Source organism: Magnolia sinica, chromosome 9 (genome assembly GCF_029962835.1).
Source record: "Magnolia sinica isolate HGM2019 chromosome 9, MsV1, whole genome shotgun sequence".
In the NCBI taxonomy this organism is placed as follows: Eukaryota; Viridiplantae; Streptophyta; class Magnoliopsida; order Magnoliales; family Magnoliaceae; genus Magnolia; species Magnolia sinica.
This window is the reverse complement of record NC_080581.1, coordinates 11,408,827-11,428,948: the sequence shown is the minus strand read 5'-3', so window position 1 is coordinate 11,428,948 and position 20,122 is coordinate 11,408,827. Positions and strand designations below refer to the sequence as shown.

The 20,122-nt window shown below is 41.1% G+C and overlaps 1 protein-coding gene across 1 annotated transcript; it reads right to left on the bottom strand.

Moving 5' to 3' along the window:
- Positions 1 to 2,384: 2,384 nt before the first annotated feature.
- LOC131256889 (gamma-glutamyl peptidase 3-like) lies at positions 2,385 to 7,934 on the bottom strand. The gene is made up of 4 exons (XM_058257973.1): positions 7,549 to 7,934; positions 6,875 to 7,039; positions 2,931 to 3,098; positions 2,385 to 2,691 (listed from the first exon to the last, which is right to left on the bottom strand). Exons 1-4 carry the CDS (start codon positions 7,864 to 7,866, stop codon positions 2,587 to 2,589), a joined length of 756 nt encoding a protein of 251 aa, XP_058113956.1. The 5' UTR covers positions 7,867 to 7,934; the 3' UTR covers positions 2,385 to 2,586.
- Between the last annotated feature and the right edge of the window lie 12,188 nt (positions 7,935 to 20,122).

The following is a 20,122-nucleotide window of genomic DNA, read 5'->3' as shown; positions in this document are numbered from 1 at the left end:
TGTACAATGGCACACGTGGCACAAGATATGCATTGGCACATATGACACATGTGGGCTGTTAAAAAGCTAGATGGTAATGGTTGTGCACATTGGCAGTTCGCACATGTGGCATGTTAGTGCATGTGATATGAGGAAAGTATACACATGTGGGATACAAGAGAAGAAGATTCATGGTACATGTGGCACATTAGCATACCTGGGTTCAAGAGAAGATGGACAATGGCACATGTGGCACGTTAGCTCGTATGGGACTATGTATATGTGGGACAAGAGAATGTGGATGGTGGCATATATGGCATGTTGGCACATTTGACATAATGGCAATTCGGGGGTGCAATCGAAGATGATCACTGGCTCATTTACCATATGTGTGGCACATGTGAGGTGATTAAAGATGAACGTTAGTATATTTAGGTTTAACACTTCGATAAATTACGTATGACTATGGGTATTATGGAGTTTCATAACTCCCTTAAAGTGCTCAAGCTTAAAAGTTGGTCCAGTGTTCGGTCTAGGCTAATGATGAGTGGCCAGGGCTAATCCATTAGCCTAGTCCAATCATCAAGTGGTCCACTATCGTGTAAAATAAAGGCGATTTAAAGACATTTGTTAGTAGTTCTTATTCATCGTATATGTGTTTTAAAGATATTTTTGGATCTGGGTCATTTTTTTCAATCGGCCGAAGTGTTTATATCATGAAAAACGTTGTGAATATAAGATACCAAAAGAAAATTTTAAATTAGATTATTTCAAATCTTTGATCATTTAAATCTTTTCCTTATAGGCAGGCTAGGGCCAAGGCTAGCGCACCATTGGGTACTATTAGGAACTAGCTAGAAAGGGATGTCTTGTCAGGGGCTTATTGAACCCATGGTGATGTATTTGTTTTGTCCATGCCATCTATCCATTTTGAAAAATAATTTTATGTGTTGAGATAAAAAATGAGGCTAATTGGATAATCAAGTGGACCGCATCACAGGAAATAGTGGGAATTGAATGCTTACCATAGAAAACTTCTTAGGGGCAATAGAAGTTGTGGATCAAGCTGATATTTATGTTTTCCTTCATCCAGGTACGTGACCTTATGAACAAGTTATATGGCAAGTAAACATCATAGTGGGCCTTAGGAAGGTTTCAACGGTGGGGTCATTGTCACCGCTACTTTCTGTGGTGCGGTCCGCTTGAGCCTTCGATCTGCTTCCTTTTTGGGCTCATGCCTTAAACTAGTCTTTCAAAATGAATGGACAGCTTGGATAAAACACATATATCACTGTGGGCGCCACTGAGCCCCTGAGTCCAGCCCTAGCGAGGCCCATTGCAGTTACTCAACCGTAATATTTAAATTTACTTATCACCAAGAAATATGATTCCACGTCACAACCTCTGTACTCCATTAACACACCAGTAGTATAATTCGGAATGGAGGATATGCATTTTTGTTCAAGTTTTCCATTTGTACAAGTGAGGCTCATGTTTTAATGATCCGGACCATTGGTCATTTGGGCCCCATCATAGATAGGCCATACCACAAAAATTTTCCAATTCAAAGATCTTGGACACCAATCATGTCCCTTTTCAGTTGAATGTTGGCCTTTCATGTGTTTCCCTTCTCGACTTTCCATTTGCAACCCATAAAGGTTAGGATTATCATACCAAGTAGATTTTTGACAAATGGTCCATCCACACTTGAACCTAGCATACCAATGGTCTAGATCTCCATGATCGGACCTAACATATCAATGGTCTGGATCATTGAATCATGGCCGCAACGTACCGCAAGATTTTTTTTTTTAAAAAAACACGAACATTTTATGCATGTCTTCGAGCTAGCTAACTATAATATAATTCCTCACTCTGTCTGTCTCTTTCATTACCATTATTCTCGTCCACATCTGTTACCTTCCTTTGGAAGGCATGGCCCACATGCCATAGCTGTCCAAAACATACAATCAAAACGGTTGGTATTACGAATACAAAAATAGAAAAGAAAAAAACGTGAAGATTTCATATTGTCACGGGTGTGCATTAACACCAGTGGTCCAGACCAGATCAAATGACACATTCCATTGATTGGACGGAAAATTTCCTCAGATCTGTGTAAAATTTTCATGGTAGGCCATGAAATGCAGTTCAAACATAATGGACGGTCTGGATCAATGATTTGACCATCATGTGCCGAAAACCACCATTGTCAACCAAATCCCAACGTCCATCGGAAGTGGGCCACAAATATCAAATGATATGTCCCATTGATTCCATGGAAAGTCCCTTTGATCGATGTAATTTTTTCACGGTGACTGATAAAGAGCGGCCCAAACCTAATGGACGGTCTGGATCAATGATTTGACCAGCCAACTCTCCCAGGTGGGCCTCAAAATATTGAAAAAAAAAAGGTAAAATTGCTCATATAAAATACCCAAAGCAAGATGTTATTACATCATCAGTTGTTTTATGATAGATGTGGATGTATTAGCATAATCAACATCTAACCATGCATTGTTAGGCATGTTTACATTTTCTTTGATTAAAGAAAGACACCATACATGATAATGACTTCATGCAATGGCAAGAAGAACATCCATGCCATCATGAATTATCTCCTTTTAAAAAGCTCTTGCAGATCTTCTCCCAAAATTCCCTGCATGGCTCACCTGCCTCCAATGTAGCTTTCGCATCGTTGGCGAACCCTACCTGAATATATATATAAAAATTCAATCAAATAATCATAATCGACGATTAAACGGTTCACATAACACAATCAACCAACACATCACATGCTTGCACCATCTGAGCAGTCCAAAAGGTGGTGTAAAAGATCAGGTCGATTCACAAGTGGGTTCGCATGATTTTTGGGTTAGATGATCTTCATGGTGGGGTCCACCATTTGGACGGCTCGGATGTTGTTTGCATGTGATACAATGTTTAGTTACCTCTATAGAGTTGTTAATGAGGAGGCGGTCTATAAGGTTGCATAGAATGTCTTTGGTGTATTCTGGGTGGCCTTGGATGCCTAACATGTGGTCCCCGATTGTGAACATCTCCACTCCGGTTTTCTCTGAAATGGCGATCACCTCTGCCCCTGGTGGGACCTCCCATACCTGTGCCAATTGTCCATTGATTGGTGAATGGTCTCTTGAAAAAAATATCATGTGTGTGTGTGTGTATATATATATAGTGGGAAAAGGTTCTATAGGGTTGAGCTCATGGGAATTTCCCATAAGGTCGAGCTGTGTGGGCCTCACCGTGACGCATGTTAAACATTAATACTGTGCATTTGATGGTTCTTTAAATTATGGGACATCCCAAAAATTAGTTGTGTACGGAACTCAGTGGGTCATACCATCTAAAATCATACCAAGACATGCCTAAAACATATAAAGGCATTTGGTGGAGCCCACCTGAAATTTGGATTTGTGAACCACATCTCAGTGGGCCCAACAAATGATTATGAATGTTTTAATGGAGGGAAATCCTCTCAACTTTTGTATGTGGTGTGGCCCACACAAGTCATTGATTGACTTGATTTTTAAGCCCTAGGCCCACCATGGAATGGTGGGTTTGACTGACGGGGTAGATGCATCCGCATAGAACCTTTACTTCATGAGGTTGACCTCTTTTGTTTTTATTTTTTATTTTTTTATTTTTTATAGGTTAGCTTGTTAGTACACACCATGTCAGTACACACATGTTAGCCACCCGCCACCCCCGCTAGGGATCGATGCCAAGACCTCAAGTGTGGAAACGAGGAATCTCCACTCCAATTGAGCAGGTTGACCTCATGGTACCTGAACCTCCTCCTCTCTCTATATATATAACTATACAGAGGCCATTCACCAATCAATGGATGATGGCGCCATCATCCATTGATTGGTGAATGGTCTCTTTAAAGTACACTATATCTATACATACATAAAGGAATGCTCACTTGCTCACCTTATGTGAGAACCTTTGTACATGTGTTGTGGGTGTAGAATTTGAACATCTACATGATGCAGCACCCCTTGAAACCTTACAAGTCCAACTTTCAGCCGGATATAAAACTCTGGTGGAACATGAAAAAAGGAAACAATTTTCTCCCTTGATTTGCATTTCTCTTTTCCATGGCCCACTAGAGTCTTGGATTAGGTTAGAAATTGGGCTTGCAAGGTTTTAAGGGATGCCAAATCATGTGGACCATTCAGATTCTATGCCCATGACATGTGTGCAAAGGTGCTCATGGCTGCTCACGTAAGAAGGTGCTCTACTTACATATACATACATACATAGAATTAGACCTCCTACACGGTGAGATTCTCTATTAATTGATTAATGATCTCTTTAATGCACCACATACATGCATACATGTATGCATATATAGAGTGGGACCTCTCACACTAGTGTCATTGTCCATTGATTGGTGAATGCTCTTTTTAAAACTACACCAATATACATACACACATAGTAGGGACCTACCATGCTTATGCCATTGTCCATTGATTGATGATGGTCTCTTTAAAACTACACCATACATACATACATACACATATACAATGTGACCTGATGCACTAGTACCATTGTCTATTGATTGGTGAATCTTCTCTTTAAAAATACATCATATATATGCACGCATACATACATACATATATCCAATGGGGACCTCTTATACCTGTGCCATGGGCCATTGATTGGTGGATGGTATTTTTAAAACAATAGTATATATACATACACATGCATACATGCATACAGGGTGGTTGGGTTGGGCTGGCTTGTCCCAACCTGGGTCCAGGTCTGCTTTTAAAGGGTCATGGGTTGGCCGTTCAACGGCCAGGACTTGGACATCCTTTATCTTAGTCCATTTGTGATTCTATGTGCATACCTACATTGACGTAGAGCGGTTGTAGACACTTTCATGTCCAAAATGGATCATAGAAGGTCCAATCAGAAGCAGAAGTCATCAAGATTATCAGAACCTTGAAACATGTATATCTCGTAAATCGGAATGAGTTAGCCAATGTACCATACATAATTTTAAGGTAGGACAAGCTACTTTATCCAAATAACCCGGTATAGCTGGGTTGCCTACGCCGAATTTGCGAAATTCCATCACATCAACGGTCGAATTCCATGTTTATTTCTGTTTTTATTATAAATAGAAAATTTACTATTTATATTAATTTTTGCTTCTAAGAGTTTTAGTTATAGTCTGATTCTGAAATTTCTCTTATTACTTAGTATTCCTATTTAAAGGGCTGTGAACTTATTTCTTGTATTCATCAATCAAATTATCAATTTTATAGAATTTATTTATATATATATATATATATATATATATATATATATATATATATATATATTGGAAAAGGTACTATGCGCTCGACCTCATGATTAGCTCCATCACGATTCATCCTACCTCATACACACACCTTGGGTGCATGTAAAGATCAAGAGTCTGATCAGGTCTGGCCAGTTCGGCCTGGTGGGGTCCATATGTAGGCCCAAGCAAACCATGGCCCAGCCCATTTACTGCCCTAACACGTACCCATACACACGTGTAATCTCCGTATACCACTCATTCTCCAAGTGGCCCTAACTATTGCAAACCTAGCTACATCAATGTCAGGTAATTATCTGTCATTTTTGGCTCCAGATCCAACGGTGAGGATCTTCCAATCCGGGCGATTCTTGCCTTATCACTATCCACTGTGGGGCCCACTCAATTTCAAAGCAACGTTCAGCTTGTACGGACCATTTAAATCCACCGACCAAAATACGTGGGGTCTTTTTCCTACTATCTTGCGAACGTCAGAAAAGTGGTTATTCCGATTAAAACAGTTTTGCCCTAATACAACCTTTTATTTACGGAATAACCCCGCCGACTAAATTGAAAATTTGCAGAGGTTTTTATGACTTTAACCACGTGCGGAAAACTTCCATACTCTGGTAGAGTGTGGTGCCTGATACGCAGCCACTTAGAAATTGCAAACTTGGCGCACGGTTTATACAAATTAAAATGTCCAAAAATGGGCCCCACGTTAGATGTATCATGCACCGAAAACTAACCGGATTTTTCTGACCATTAAAAATAAAATATACAGTGGCTCTATTTCAACGGTCAAGTGTCCACTAGTCAAGATGTTAGGATTATTCAATAAATCTGATTTTTTTTTTCTTTTAAGTGTGACTTAACGACTATGCGTCCGGTAATTTAGTCGGTTTAATTTCAGGCACGTGAGTAATTTCTGAGTGCCTGTGTATCAAGCATAATATTCTTACAGAGTATCAAATAATTCGTCCTAATGCATTTTTTTTTTATAACAGTGATGATCCATCCAGTGCTCTCGGTGCACTAGCTGCGTCGAGTTATTTTATCAATCCCATCAATCAATCCAGTCCGTTCATTACGTCTGGATTACATGTTATTGGCTTCCGTGCAAAACCCACACCGTTCGTACCCTTCAATGCATCAAATCAATGGCCTACATATAAAACAAGATCAATCATTTATTTGAGCCATCCATTTGTTGGTGACCGTCGTGGATTGCTTGTTGTTCTAAAGCGTCCCTTTTATCAGGCAATCATAACCATCCCAGCGTAGCTTGGAAAATGAACGGTTCTAAAAGATAAGGCCAAATTGAAGATGGATTGAACCACTTGATCAGTGTAATTTTTTCATGGTACCCATAAATCCATGTTCCAGACCAAACGAATGATCCTGATGGATCGATTCAAGTGTCTAAGTTTCACCATGCAACTAGGCGCACTAACGGTTCTCTAAAAATTCCCATCAATATAAGCTTGGGATATATATATATATATATATATATATATATATATAGAGAGAGAGAGAGAGAGAGAGAGAGAGAGAGAGAGAGAGAGAGAGAGAGAGAGCATGTACCTCATCTTGATGGCATTCAATGATAGAAACACAAGGAGGGATGTCTTCTAACCCATCAAGGAATTTGCATGGGGGCATGTCCTCGACCATCATTACCTTCCTCAATCCAATGTCCCATCCTCCATCTGCCTTCCCCACCCTTCCACCCAATGCACGACACAACACCTATACATGAAAAAATAAAAACCCATTTCATCAAACACAAAAACATAAATAAAAATCACCACCATCCCATACACACACATACATGCATTCATACATACATACATGGTGCCCAAACATAGAACTATCACTTTCTTTTGCATGACATCCCGTACACAAGACAAAGGTCCGTCAGCAAAGACAAATACAAGACAAAAATCACCACCATCGCAAGCATAACATACATGTGCCCTGACAAATGGCTATCACTTTCTTCTGCATGGGTCCAACCCATATCATTTTTTCCAAAAGGGTCAACACAGTCCATGTAATCAATTCCAAAAAAATGAAGAAAAAGTCACCAGCATCACATACATACATAGATACATACATACATACATACATAAATGATACCCAAACAAATGCCTAGATAGCATTTTTTAGAAGTGCCATACAAAACCCATGTCACAAAATACACAAACATGAACAAAAACCATACCTATACATGCATGCATGCATGCATACATACATACCTGGTGGCCAAAGCAAATGCCTAGAACTTTCTTTTGCATGGCATCCAAGATCTGAAGTAGATAACAAAGCTTGAGAATCCACATATCATTCCCATATGCATCATATGGACTACCACTAACCACAAAACCATGGTATTTATCAAGCTCTTCCATGTTTGGAAACTCCCCTTCAACCACCCTATACAAATCCCATGTTTGTCCCTCTTCTCCAAATGCTCCTACAAACACGTTGAAATATCCTCCATACACCTTCTTCGCGTACTCTGAGTCAGCAGCTGCCAAGAGCAGTGCATATCTCTTCCCTTCCTCAGACTTCATCACGAGAGAGATATATCAAGCGCTAGAAATGCTTAGAATTTTGAAGAGAGAGAGAGAGAGAGAGAGAGGGCTAGAAATGCTTAGAAGTTTGAAGCAAGAGGGCCTTCTTTTATAGGACCAGCAAGTTGAGTTTGTGGGGGCATTTTGTAACTTGACTTTGAAGATTTTAAAAAATGCTCTCAGAGATTTCCTCAGTCCCCACGCATGTAGAATAAAGCTTATGTACACGCCACACATGTGCCAGTGTGATACGATATGTCTGAGATCTAATCCAATCCAATCCATCCATCAGAATGGTAACACTATATCAATTCTATAAATAATAATCAGATTGATCCACGTGTCATATGGACCATACTTTTCAAAACAAATGTACGGATCTGAAAAACTTGTATGAAGCTTCTAGCCAATCCACCAGTTTCAAATATTGGGGCCCACTTACTGATTGTACGGATGAAAAATCATCTTCCAGGTAGGACAAAACTGATGGATGGATTAGATCTCATACATATATGCCATGCTGGCTCGTGTGTACGTGTGTAGCGTTCACACTAGCTTTTTTCACACGCATGTTCGCTTAGCAAAGCGCCTGCTCTCGTCATTCTCAGCGAAAAAGATAAAATCGAGTGCTCTCAAGAGCACTTATAAGTTATAATGACCCTAGTTTCATTGAGACATTTGGACGGTCCAATATATTCATCCTGACTATCCATTAGGTGCAACAAAAGTTTTTTGGTGTACCATTTAAAAAATATACTGATTGGATGATTCATCGCTCTACAAGTTAGACATTTTTTCTTAGCCATCCATTTTTGAAGATATTGATGGGATGGTTAGGATCATCTCTTTAAAGTGACTCTTCAGAAACAAGAGTCAATCCATGATGGGATCCAACAAATAAATGTATCAAAATTTTTAATGGGCCTAATTTACATATAAATTATCTTAGCCGTCCATTTGTTGGTTAGTATCAAGCAACGGTAAATGTGTAATAGAACTTATGGGGGTTTAGTGAACGTACTTAATTTCTAAGTGCCTGCGTATCATTCATCCCACTCAAGTTGAATATTTAAGCTTTGTTTTCATTTTAAATGAGAAAAGCTGGAAGCGGATTATGTACGGCCCTGCCTCACCCAAGATGGTGCTGGCTCTTACCGTAGGGCCCACATTGATGTATGTATTACATATCCACTCCGTCCATCCGTTTTTCCATATCATTTTAGAGTATGGTCCCAAAATATATAGAGATCCATATATCAAGTGGACGATACTATAGGAAACAGTGGTGATTGAATACCCTACCGTTAAAAACTTCCACGGGCCCACCTTAATGTTTCTGGAATGCTTATTTTCCATTCAACCTGGTGATGAAGTCACATAAATGTCAATGAATAGAAAAACAAATATCAGCTTCTTCCATTTTTATTTTTTTTTATTTTTTTATTTTTTTATTTTTATTTTTTAACACACGCACACAAACCACCACACACTCACGCCTTAGTGGGATTTCACCACCCATGGGCTCGAACCCTTAACCAGGTGTTGAAACTCCTAAGAGTCTGCCACCGGAGCAAGAGCATTCACCACTGTTTTTTATGGTATGGTCTACCTTAGAAGTTGATCTGCTTCATTTTTAGGATCATGTCCTAAAATGATATAGAAAAATGGATGGACGGTGTGGATGAGCTCCACAGCAAGGGCCGCACTATCTCGACGAGATTGCTTAACTTTGTGGGGTCCACCATGATTTATATATTTTATCCACTCCGTTCATCCATTTTACGAGATAATTATAGGGCTTGAACCCAAAATCGAAGCATATATAAACCTCAACTGGACTACACCACAAGAAATAGTGTGAATTGAACATCTACCGTTGAAAATTCTTGGGGCCATGGAAGTTTTGGATCAAACTGATGTTTTTGTTTTCCATTCATCCATGTATTTCTAAGATTATAAACATGTTGGATGACAAATAAACATCATTGTGGGTCCTACCAAGGTTTCAACTGTGAAAATCATTATTCACACTATTTCTTGTGATGTGGTCCATTGGATATGCTCCGATTTTGGACTCAACCCTTAAAATGAGCTTGAAAAACTCAGGGACCGCGTGGATAAACTGCATATATTCATGGTGGGCCCAACCAATTTTACTAAGTACGATAAAAGTGCATCAGTATCAATCCGTTTACGAGGCCGGGCCGCCGACGTGGATTGAGTCCTACCCCGACTATCTCTAGCCACAAACACAAACGGGCAGTTCTGTGGGTAGGCCCACCGTGATGTATCTATTTATCTACACTGTTTATACCTTCTGCCAAATCATTTTAGGATATATACACAAAAATAGGGTGATCCAACCCTCGAGTGAGGTCTTGGTATCAATCCCTAGTGGGGGTGGCTAACATGGAGTGTGTGCTATGACATGGTGTGTACTAACAAGCTAATCCGGTGGGCCTACCTGGTGGTAGACTCCCCGGAGTTTCAACACCTGGTTGAGGGTTCGAGTACCCATAGGTGGTGAAAGCCCACTATGGCGTGAGTGTGTGGTGGTGCGTGTGCATGTGTAAAAAAAAAAAAAAAACCCCTCAAGTGGGCCACACCAAATATAAATGTTAATGTAACCAAGCTTATTATTTGTTGTGGTCCACTTAAGCATTACATTTTTCTCATTTTTGTAGGATTTTTCTCATTTTTTTGCCGAACTACCCGTTCATGGATAGAGACACGCGGGGTAGGACACAATCCCTGTTCTAGTGCCGCACCTAATTTGCTCCCTAAAAGTTAGCGTAACATGTGTAGGTGCACAAGTAGGGGTGTACATCGAGTTGAACCGAGTTGAGTTGGCCTCAGCTCGACTCGGCTCAGCCACTAGCTGGCCTCAGCTCGAACTTGGCTCAGCTCGGTCCTCAAGCTTGACTCTCCAGCTCAGCTCGGTTTGGTCAGCAGCTCGGGTTAGTTCGAACCTAGTTCGAGCTGAGTTTGCCATTGCAGCACTTTCACAAACACCTGAACTACACCTTCAAAATCTCACTGTATTTGAGACAACAATAATGGTTATATAGGTATTTTATCAAACACCTTTTAAGCAACATAAAAATCAAGAAAAAAAAGGTATTAGTTTCATATACATACCTTCCTTGCCATCAGCCACACTTTTTTGAGTCATTTCATCAAACACTTGGTGAGCAACATTAATATCTAAGTAACCGAGTCACCGAACTGGTTCGATTCGAGCTGGGTTTGATCCGAGTCAATTCGAGCTGGGGTCCGCTCGAACTTGGATTGAACTCATTTTCGAGCTCAAAAAATCAACTCGAACTCAACTTCGAATTGAGTCAATACAAGCTTTTTCGAGTCGAGTCCAGCAAGTTAACCGAGCTAGTACACCTCTACATACAGGGGGTGTGACTTCCGTTGGATTTTTTTCATAATAAAGAGAAAGAACTTTTAATTTAAAAAAGAAAATTTGGAAAAAAGATAGGTGGCATTTAGTAATTGTTGGTAACCATTCAGTCATGGCTTCAAATCCATTTTATTCATTGGGAGCAGACTAGGTGGGGCCGGCCTCACCCAAGATGGTTCGGCCCTTACTGTGGGGCTCACCTTGATATATGTATTCAACATTCAGGCTGTCCATCCATTTTTTTCAAATCATTTTAAGGATACAAGCCGAAAAACTGATGCAGATACAAATCCAAGGTGCGTCTCCCATGTGGCCGCGGATTAGAGGAGGGCTGGATAATAGCTTAGTGGGTGAGGTCCCTAACCGTGGGGCCCACCTTGATGTATGTGTTGTATATCTCCACAGTCCAATCTGTTTTTGCAGCTAATTTCAGGGCATTAGCCTAAAAATGAGGTAGATGTGGACCATAAAAGTTTTGGATCAAGTTAATACATTTTTTCCCCCTCATCCAAGTCTTCATGACCTAATCAACATATTAAATGTCAAATAACCATTAAAGTAGTCCTAAGAGGTTTTTAATGGTGGACATTCAATCAATGCTGTTTTCCCATGGTGTAGTTTACCTGAGATTTATGTCTACCTATTATTTAGTTCAAGCCCTAAAATTATCTTTCAAAATGGATGGATGGAGTGGATAAAACACTTACATCAGGGTGGAGTCTACATAACACCGAACACTAGCCACCTGTCCGGTGTCAGCGTCACTAGCCAAACCGCATCCCCTTTATATTTGGATTTGCTTTATTTTTGAGCCCATGTGTGTACTAAAATGAACTGAAAAATAAATAAACAGATGGATATGCAAGGTATACATCAAAAGTGGTCCCCACAGTCATGGGCCTCACCTGCTAAGCTGTTAACCCCCTCTCACCTAATCCGGGCCACTCCATTTCTGGGCCAGATCCCAAAAATCTGTCTGTTCCAAACATTAGGTGGGCCACACCACATGGACGGTAGGGATGGAGATCCCACCATTAAAACCTTGGAAATTGTGTGCAGGGTTCATCGTGGTGCGATGTACCATACAATCCATTTATCTGACGCATCCACCTGAATGAAAGGACGCAACCAAAAATCAGTCCATTCCAACATGTGAGCCACACCGGTAAATTTAGTGGTTTTAGTTATGGTTTTACACCGTTCCCAATGCCCACCAATTTTGGTATATACGGTGTAGATGAGGCAACACACCCAATGGACGGAGTGGATCTTGTTTTCGTTCCTCACGTGGTGCTTGGATGGCCCAACTCACGCCCTTTGCATGCCCACCGTGAGACGCGGATTGCGTACCGACAGATTGCGATTCTCATTTGGCCCACGTCATCTTCGATGACACCGGCTCACAAAATAGTGGATTTGTCATTTTCGATTACACCAGCTCACAAAGTATTGGATTTGCTCTCCTGATAGATTGCTCTTACTACCCTATGCAAGTTCTAACACGTGGAACTTCTTTGGTCCACATGTTTTATGTGTTAGATACACACCATTTATCAATTATTTTAAATTGAGCATGAGCCCTAAAATGATGCACGTCCAACGCTGTAATATCTCGATTTTTTATTTTTATTTTTGTAATCGACCGTGATATATACACGAGTGTTATTGTCAGAAAATTGTACAATCTCAAATAATTATCATTAATGAACCATAGAATGTGCTCGGTCTATTTTTATGATTTATTCATTTAGGGCCAAGATCTACACAATTCATCATCAACTAATCAGAACAATTGAAGTTTAATAAGAATTTACATATTGCTTACTCAACTAATGGGTTCGATCGTGATTATTTTATGTACAGAAATCAATTCAACCAAATTACCCTTTTAATCTAAAAATCGAAAAATTTGGGGTAATTATAATCGAATCACTATTTTTTGCTAATTGTGAATAGGCTACATTATGAACATATCTAATCTAAACCCTAATAATTGCGTACATGAAATCACCTTACCAAATTCATTTCAGAAATGCCATAATTATCCAAAAAAGCTCTACACCTCTTTTTATTGGATTGCTAGACGCGAAACTATAAAAAGACCTTCGTCTTGACGAGCTTGACGTTCATTATGCAATGAATCGCGGAGATCGCATTTCGAATTGTTCAACTTGAATAGTTAAAAATCAACGTTTGGTCTTTGCCAAAATTGTGACTTTCAGATCGTTAGATCGCAACCAAATTTAGGGCACCATTCTAAATTAATACCTTACACCTATTCCCATAGTCGTGGTTTCAATCGATGATCAATGATAGTTAAACTGACCTGTGTCTGATTTGCGGGGCGATCAAATACCTACATAGATCATCAATAGGGCCAGCTATCCTACGCCATAATTGACTCTCACACCTCTATCCGGGCTCCAAAAGTTAGAAACAACTACTCATAGAGTTATAATAATAAATACATATCCAAATGCTGAAAATAAGTAATTTTTGGACACTCCATCCTAAATCCATTGGTGTTTAATTGTACCGAAAATTTTTTGACCTCCAAATCTCTAAATAAGAATATTACACACAACTCCATATATAAAGCACAAAATATTTTTCTTCCTCCTAAACAGGGCTAAATAAAATTTTTAAATATTTTATTTTTTCAAAACCAAAATTTCAATATTATATACCATAAATGAGTAACCATGACACAGCTGTAATGAAAGATGAAAGCTGAGTCTGATGGATGATACTCTGCTCCGAGACATTGTACAAGTGTCACATAAGTAATTCAAATTGAACTGTACCAATCATAGTTACCAAATTGTACACGTGGAACATAAGAAGATTTCAGACATCCCTTATCCATAATGGGCATCATCATCTCAACGGTCTGGATCGCTAAAACCTGGGCCCTACATGTAAAAACGTACATAAGGGGTAATTTCCAAATACGATAAAGAAAGGGGTTGAATGTAAAAGGCTTTTAGATTAATGAAAGAAAATCAAGGGTACTTCGTAAATTTCTATGGTGGGCCATGAAGATATGTAAGGTTCTGATTGTTTAAGTGGGAAACCTGATACATGTGGTCAGCATTTTCCACACATTTCATGGGAATACGATGTCTTATTTCTTTATATGAAGTCCATAAGGCCTATCTCCACAAACACGTGCCACATATACTCTGATCCAACCGTCCATTTGGTGTGCCACATCATGGATGGACCACACGATAAAAACGAAACCATTTCGATTATCATCTCTGATGGGGAGGGTAGTAGATGTACACCGTCCACATCAACAAACGAAACGTTCATGGATCCAACGGTTAGGAGTCACTTTTGAATCCATTCCTAGTGGGACACACCAGATGATAGCTCGATCACCATACCAACGGCCACGTGCAATGGAGAGAACGACAGTGGAAGAGTAACTGAATGGCTACTGATGAGAGGAGGATCCAAAGTCATGCTTCCACGTCACGTGTGTTAGATCTAGACCGTTCAGCAGGTGGGATCTACTGTTTACGTGCTATTGTCCAAAACTCAGTCCGCTCTTGTCATCAGGTAGGTGGATTATGATGCAAAAAGTACACGGTTTAAAAGGATAAACCAACGGTCTTGATTCCACCTAGATGTACCCGATCGTTGGACCAGCCTATTTCTGGGCCGCTGTGGGTATATGGTGGACCCCCAACTAATGAACAGATTAGATCTTGGTTAATCCATCAGGCCCAAAATCAGGTTGGTCCGATTACAGGTGGGCCACACATGAACTTTCAATGTGGGCCATCCGCCAATATTTTAAATTATCCTTTTTATTTTTCATACGTCTCCCTCCCATCAGATGAGCGGACCATCCACCGATGTTTTGAATTATCCTTTTGTTTTTTCACGGGCCTCCCTCCCATCAGATGAGTGGACTATGTTTCGCTTGAGCTTCCAAGGCAGATTCAGAGAGGCCTGACCTGTACACGAGTCGAGTTACCTCGGTCAACATGCTAGATTCGACTCGAAAAAGCTCCTCGCCTCGGCTCGGAATTGGATTCAGAATGAGTCGTGTTGGTTTTTTCAGTTCAAAAAAATTTCGAGCCTAGTTCGGACTTGCCCGAGCTTGGCTCGGCTCTAATGAACTTCAACTTGAATAAACTCAAATCAAACCAGCTTAGTGACTTAGTTATTTTAATATGAATGCTGCTTGACGAGTGTTCAATAAAATAACTCAACGAAGTGTGTAACATCCTGAATTTTCACTGTTTTGGATTTCCAAAATTCCTTTAAATTTTTTTTTAATTTAATTAACTTATAATATTACTTATTAACCATTAACACTCAATGTTAGTTTATACAGGGGTAGTACCAGTAAAGAACAGTACCGGTCCGATTAATCAATCGTAGGAAGCCAATAAATCCGCCCGATCACTTGAACATCAGGTGTAGTGTAACGTCCCGCCAACCAGAACAGTGTCCTGGGGCGTCCACGAAGGATTTGCCACAAGACCGTTCGTTTAAGCTACTCGTAGTGAGATATCACAAATAAATTAGACCAAGATTTGCCCAATTGATTAGGCCAGATGGGTCCTGATAGAACCTGGTGCGGGCCTCCAAGCTAGATGACCGTTTACACCTAGCGACAGCCCGTACGGGCTGTACCGCGACGCAGGAAGGTCAGAAAATTTTAAAAATAAAGGGAACCATAAATCTCACTGGCCTTGTGGACCATCGCGGACCATGGACCTAGCGGACACCCAGAAGAGGGATCTGACACTGACTGAATGCACCCCACCAATGCCAGGACCGAAATCTGGCACTTGCAAATGAAATCGAGATACCAGACTATCCAACCATCGGATCTCTTCCACATTCACGGTGGAGGTCTAATGAATTTTTCTACACCCGCCCACAAACTCTGGGACCCGATCGTGGCACGGTGACCGTTGATCGCAAATCAGACCCGTGTGACCAAACCCCATATCTGATCATTCTCAAATTTTGCATGGCCCTTCATCGGGCCATGAAGCACCTATCCAATAAGTTTCATGGTCAGAGGGCCACCAGAACTGCCTCGATTTTTTGAACAAGCTCTAGACCGCTTGTTGGTGGGCCATTAGTTCCAAAATTATAGAGTAATGTTCGTCTTACTGGGCTCGATGTCCATCGCGGGAGTCGGACCTGGGTAGTGTCCAGAACCGCTCAACTTGAGCCGTAGGACGAGTGCATGAGAAGCGCAAATACCCTAAAGAAATGAGTTGAAACTTAAGTGAATTGAGTCATCCACTCTTATGCAAAGTGGAGGATTTCGGACCGTCGGTTTGTGACCAAACTTCGCACGTGGAGTAAGAATATTTCCCTGCTCATATCCGTATAGTCTTGGCCCCGATCGACCATCGGTGACCGTTGAATAGACTTCTAATCATATCTGTTGATCGCCGCATCCAAATGGCGGGCCGATCATGTCCATACGTAGATCATCATTAGGGCTAACTATTCTACAGTGTAAATCAATGTGTACACCTCATAGTGGGCCCTAGATCTTGAAAGGACCCTCCCATAGGTCTAGTATAGTAAAAACCCAACACTTGGGGCCATTTCCACCAAACCTGGCATTATAAAAGGGCCTCATTTGGGCTCTCTCTCCCCATACGATTTTGCCCTATAGAAGGAAAGAGAGAAGAGAGGAAAATGAGAAGAGAAAGAGGAGAAAGAGAGAGGAAGAAGAGAGTGAAGGAAGGTGGTATTCATGGTGGGGCCCAAGGGAGCTCAACCTTACAACTCTCCACCTCTTCTCCAAGAAAACCTCCACCACAACCACCATTTCATTCCGTTGATCGCCTAGGTAAGATCTATCACCCATTTTTCTTGAAAACCTTATGATGAGGAGGGGTTTACATGAGATTCTAACATGCAATGCTTTGTTTTAGGAAATCCGGCCGTCCGACCCCAAAAGCCTCATTCCTAGGTCGTTTTCCAAGTCTCCAACGATCCATAGGTGCGGACTATTGATCTTAGGTGGCCTAGCACCAATTCTAGTATGAGATTAATGATTTTGATTGCTTGGATGCCATATTAGGAGAATCTAGAGAAAGCCTAGAAATTTTAGGTTTGTTGAAATAATATGGAATTGTTGGATTGACTCTTGTGATGCTTGTTCTTGCCTCTCACATGATTTGGTGTATGGATGATTACATGTTCATGCCTTGTTTAATTTTCCCATGTGATGTTGCTTCATTGGATGTATGATTTATTACTCTTGTACATATGATTTCTCAACATGGAGGAAGTGTTTACTTCCTCACCAACCCACACCACACACATACACTTTATTCATGATATTAATAATTGCTTGTTAGAGAAATTTAAATTGTATGTTGAGCAACATGAGAATATGGTGTTGAATATGCTTGATGTTACTTTGGTAGTTGGCATGCTATGAGTCCCTATCCATACCCTTAGGTTGGTCAGGAACTTGAGGAGAGACGGTAGTCCCATCGGTAGGACTACGCTATGGTTGGACTTGTGAGTTTGGGCGGGTGTGATCGGGTGGCTGTAGTTCGACTACATGGGACCCTCGTGCCCGATGTCACACGTCTCACGCTCGCCTGACTCGTGAGGTCTAGCCTACTGTCTGACCAACCTTGATTGTTAACCCTGCTTGTTCACACTTGTATGGAACCTGGAACACCCTGCAACCGTTGAAGCTCATCAATAACCTACTTGAAATTTGGTCCACAGCCTCGTAAGCCGGGCATGGTGGAATGAGACACTGTATCCGAGCTGTCGGCCTATGCTGGGGTACCGCGCCTCCCCATAGTGACCGCGAGCGATCCCTTTCTCATGGCACTCCTCATGTGCTTGAAGTCGGGGATGAGGAACCCGACGGGATGACGGACCGCGGGGTCTCGGCCTCACGCATTGGGGGGTCTTGGCCCCGCAACCCGTTTAGGGCATTGATACGTAGGGTGTACCAGATTTCCAAATCTGCTGGATGAATGGACCTAACTAATCACACGGCTAACATGATCATTGCATCGCACTAGTTAGGGTGGCGACTCGGCAGTCGAGGTCGCACTGAGGGAGTGTTGGCATTGGCAATCGTTAGATGGTGTCACATGAGGGAGCGTTGTGGTGAGGGCATGCATCATGTCATGCTGCATACATGCGCATTAATAAGATTACTTAGATGTATGTGATTGCATGCTTTTCATTAAGATCATATTATAATTGATGCCTGTGATAACTTAAGACTAATAGCACCCACTAAGTTGATCACTCACTCCCACTCTGGGACGGTGTTTTAAAACACCAACCAGACCCGTTTATAAATGCAGGTGGTTCAGGGGCAGAGGAGCCTGGTGAGGCGAGCTTCGACGAGGAAGACGAGCTGTCCTACTCCCAGTTGATGGCGGTTCTCCGCTAGCTTGAGAGGCGGGATTGGATCGCTGAGCAAGGGCTCAGTTTTATTCCTTTTTAGACTTACTATTCTTTTGAGATTTTGTTGAGTAGCGTCTTATGCGACTCATGTATTCTTTGGACTTGTATATATATATATTTGTATTCTGTCTCTTTCTTTTCAGTGGACTTGTGTGGATGTACTTCATGTTCCAGGAGATTCCAGGCTGCGCATTTAGACTGGATTGCATATTAATGAAAATTGGCTATAAGTGACCTCGGGAACTCGGGAATCGAGTATATGCACGACCCCCAATTTCCAGGGCGTTACAAAGTGTTAGTGAGAAAGGAATGAATATGTGGGCTATTTAATTTTGATGTTGCTCACCCTGATGTTTAATTTTAATACTGCTGTCTAGGTGTTTAATAAAATACCTGTGAAATATTGTTACTGTTTTACATTATGATTGTATGATAAATTAAAGTTGCATTCTACTTGTTTAAGAAAATTTTGAACAAGTTTGAACTCAACTTGAACTGACCTGAGATACTGACAGAACCAATCCAAGCTAACAAGATGGGCTCGAGAACTAAGCCGAGTCAAGTTCGAGCGGGGTTAGCTACTGGCTGAGCCGAGCTGTCCAGCTCAACCCATTCGGCTCATGTACAGCACTAGTGAGGCCGTCACCGTGGGAGCCACCTTAATGTATGGGTTTTATGTCCACACCGTCCATTAGATTTTTCAGCTCATTTTACATAATGGACCCAAAAGCGAAGCAAATCCAAATCTCAGGTGGACCAAACAACAAGAAACAATGGTGATTTATCAATAAAAACTTATTATAGGCACAAAAGTTTTGGATCAAACTGATATTTTTGTTTTTCCTTCATCTACGCCGGTGTGACCTTATCAACATGTTGAACGGCAAATAAACATTAGCGTGAGCCCTAGGAAAATTTTAATAGCCGGCGTGCAATCACCAATGTTTCTTGTGGTGTGGTTCACGTGAGATTAATTTGGATCTACTTCATTTGTGGGATCATCCCCTAAAATGATCTGAAAAAATGGACGGAAGGTGTGGATATACAACACATACATCAAGGTGAGCCCCATGGTCACAGACTCACCGAAGTCGGTGTTTCCCCAGCCTCACCGAATCCACGATTCGGGAGCTTCACCTGATGAAGGGTTTGGATGTCGCAATATTTGCAGCATTGCCCGGAGGGAATGATCCGATACGTTCGAATGTCTTGTAATCACCATACATTGTAGTTGCGTGTGGCTCACTATGATGTATAACCACCATCCAACCCATACATTAGATGGGCCCTCAATGTTAAACCTAGATCCCAAAACCCATCGTAATCCATAACTCATATGGGCCACAACAAAGGATAAAGTGAGGAACATTGGTGAGGCTGACACGCCCTAATAAAAACTTCGATCTGGATGGAATTTGG

Bases quoted from the DNA above. Each gene is read 5' to 3' on its own strand.
- LOC131256889 (XM_058257973.1), bottom strand. From the start codon at position 7,866: ATGAAGTCTGAGGAAGGGAAGAGATATGCACTGCTCTTGGCAGCTGCT. The intron at 7,040-7,548 runs GTATGTATGTAT...TTTCATGTATAG, and splicing joins GCATTTGCTTTGGCCACCAG to GTGTTGTGTCGTGCATTGGG. The intron at 2,692-2,930 runs GTAACTAAACAT...ATATATATTCAG, and splicing joins TCATTAACAACTCTATAGAG to GTAGGGTTCGCCAACGATGC.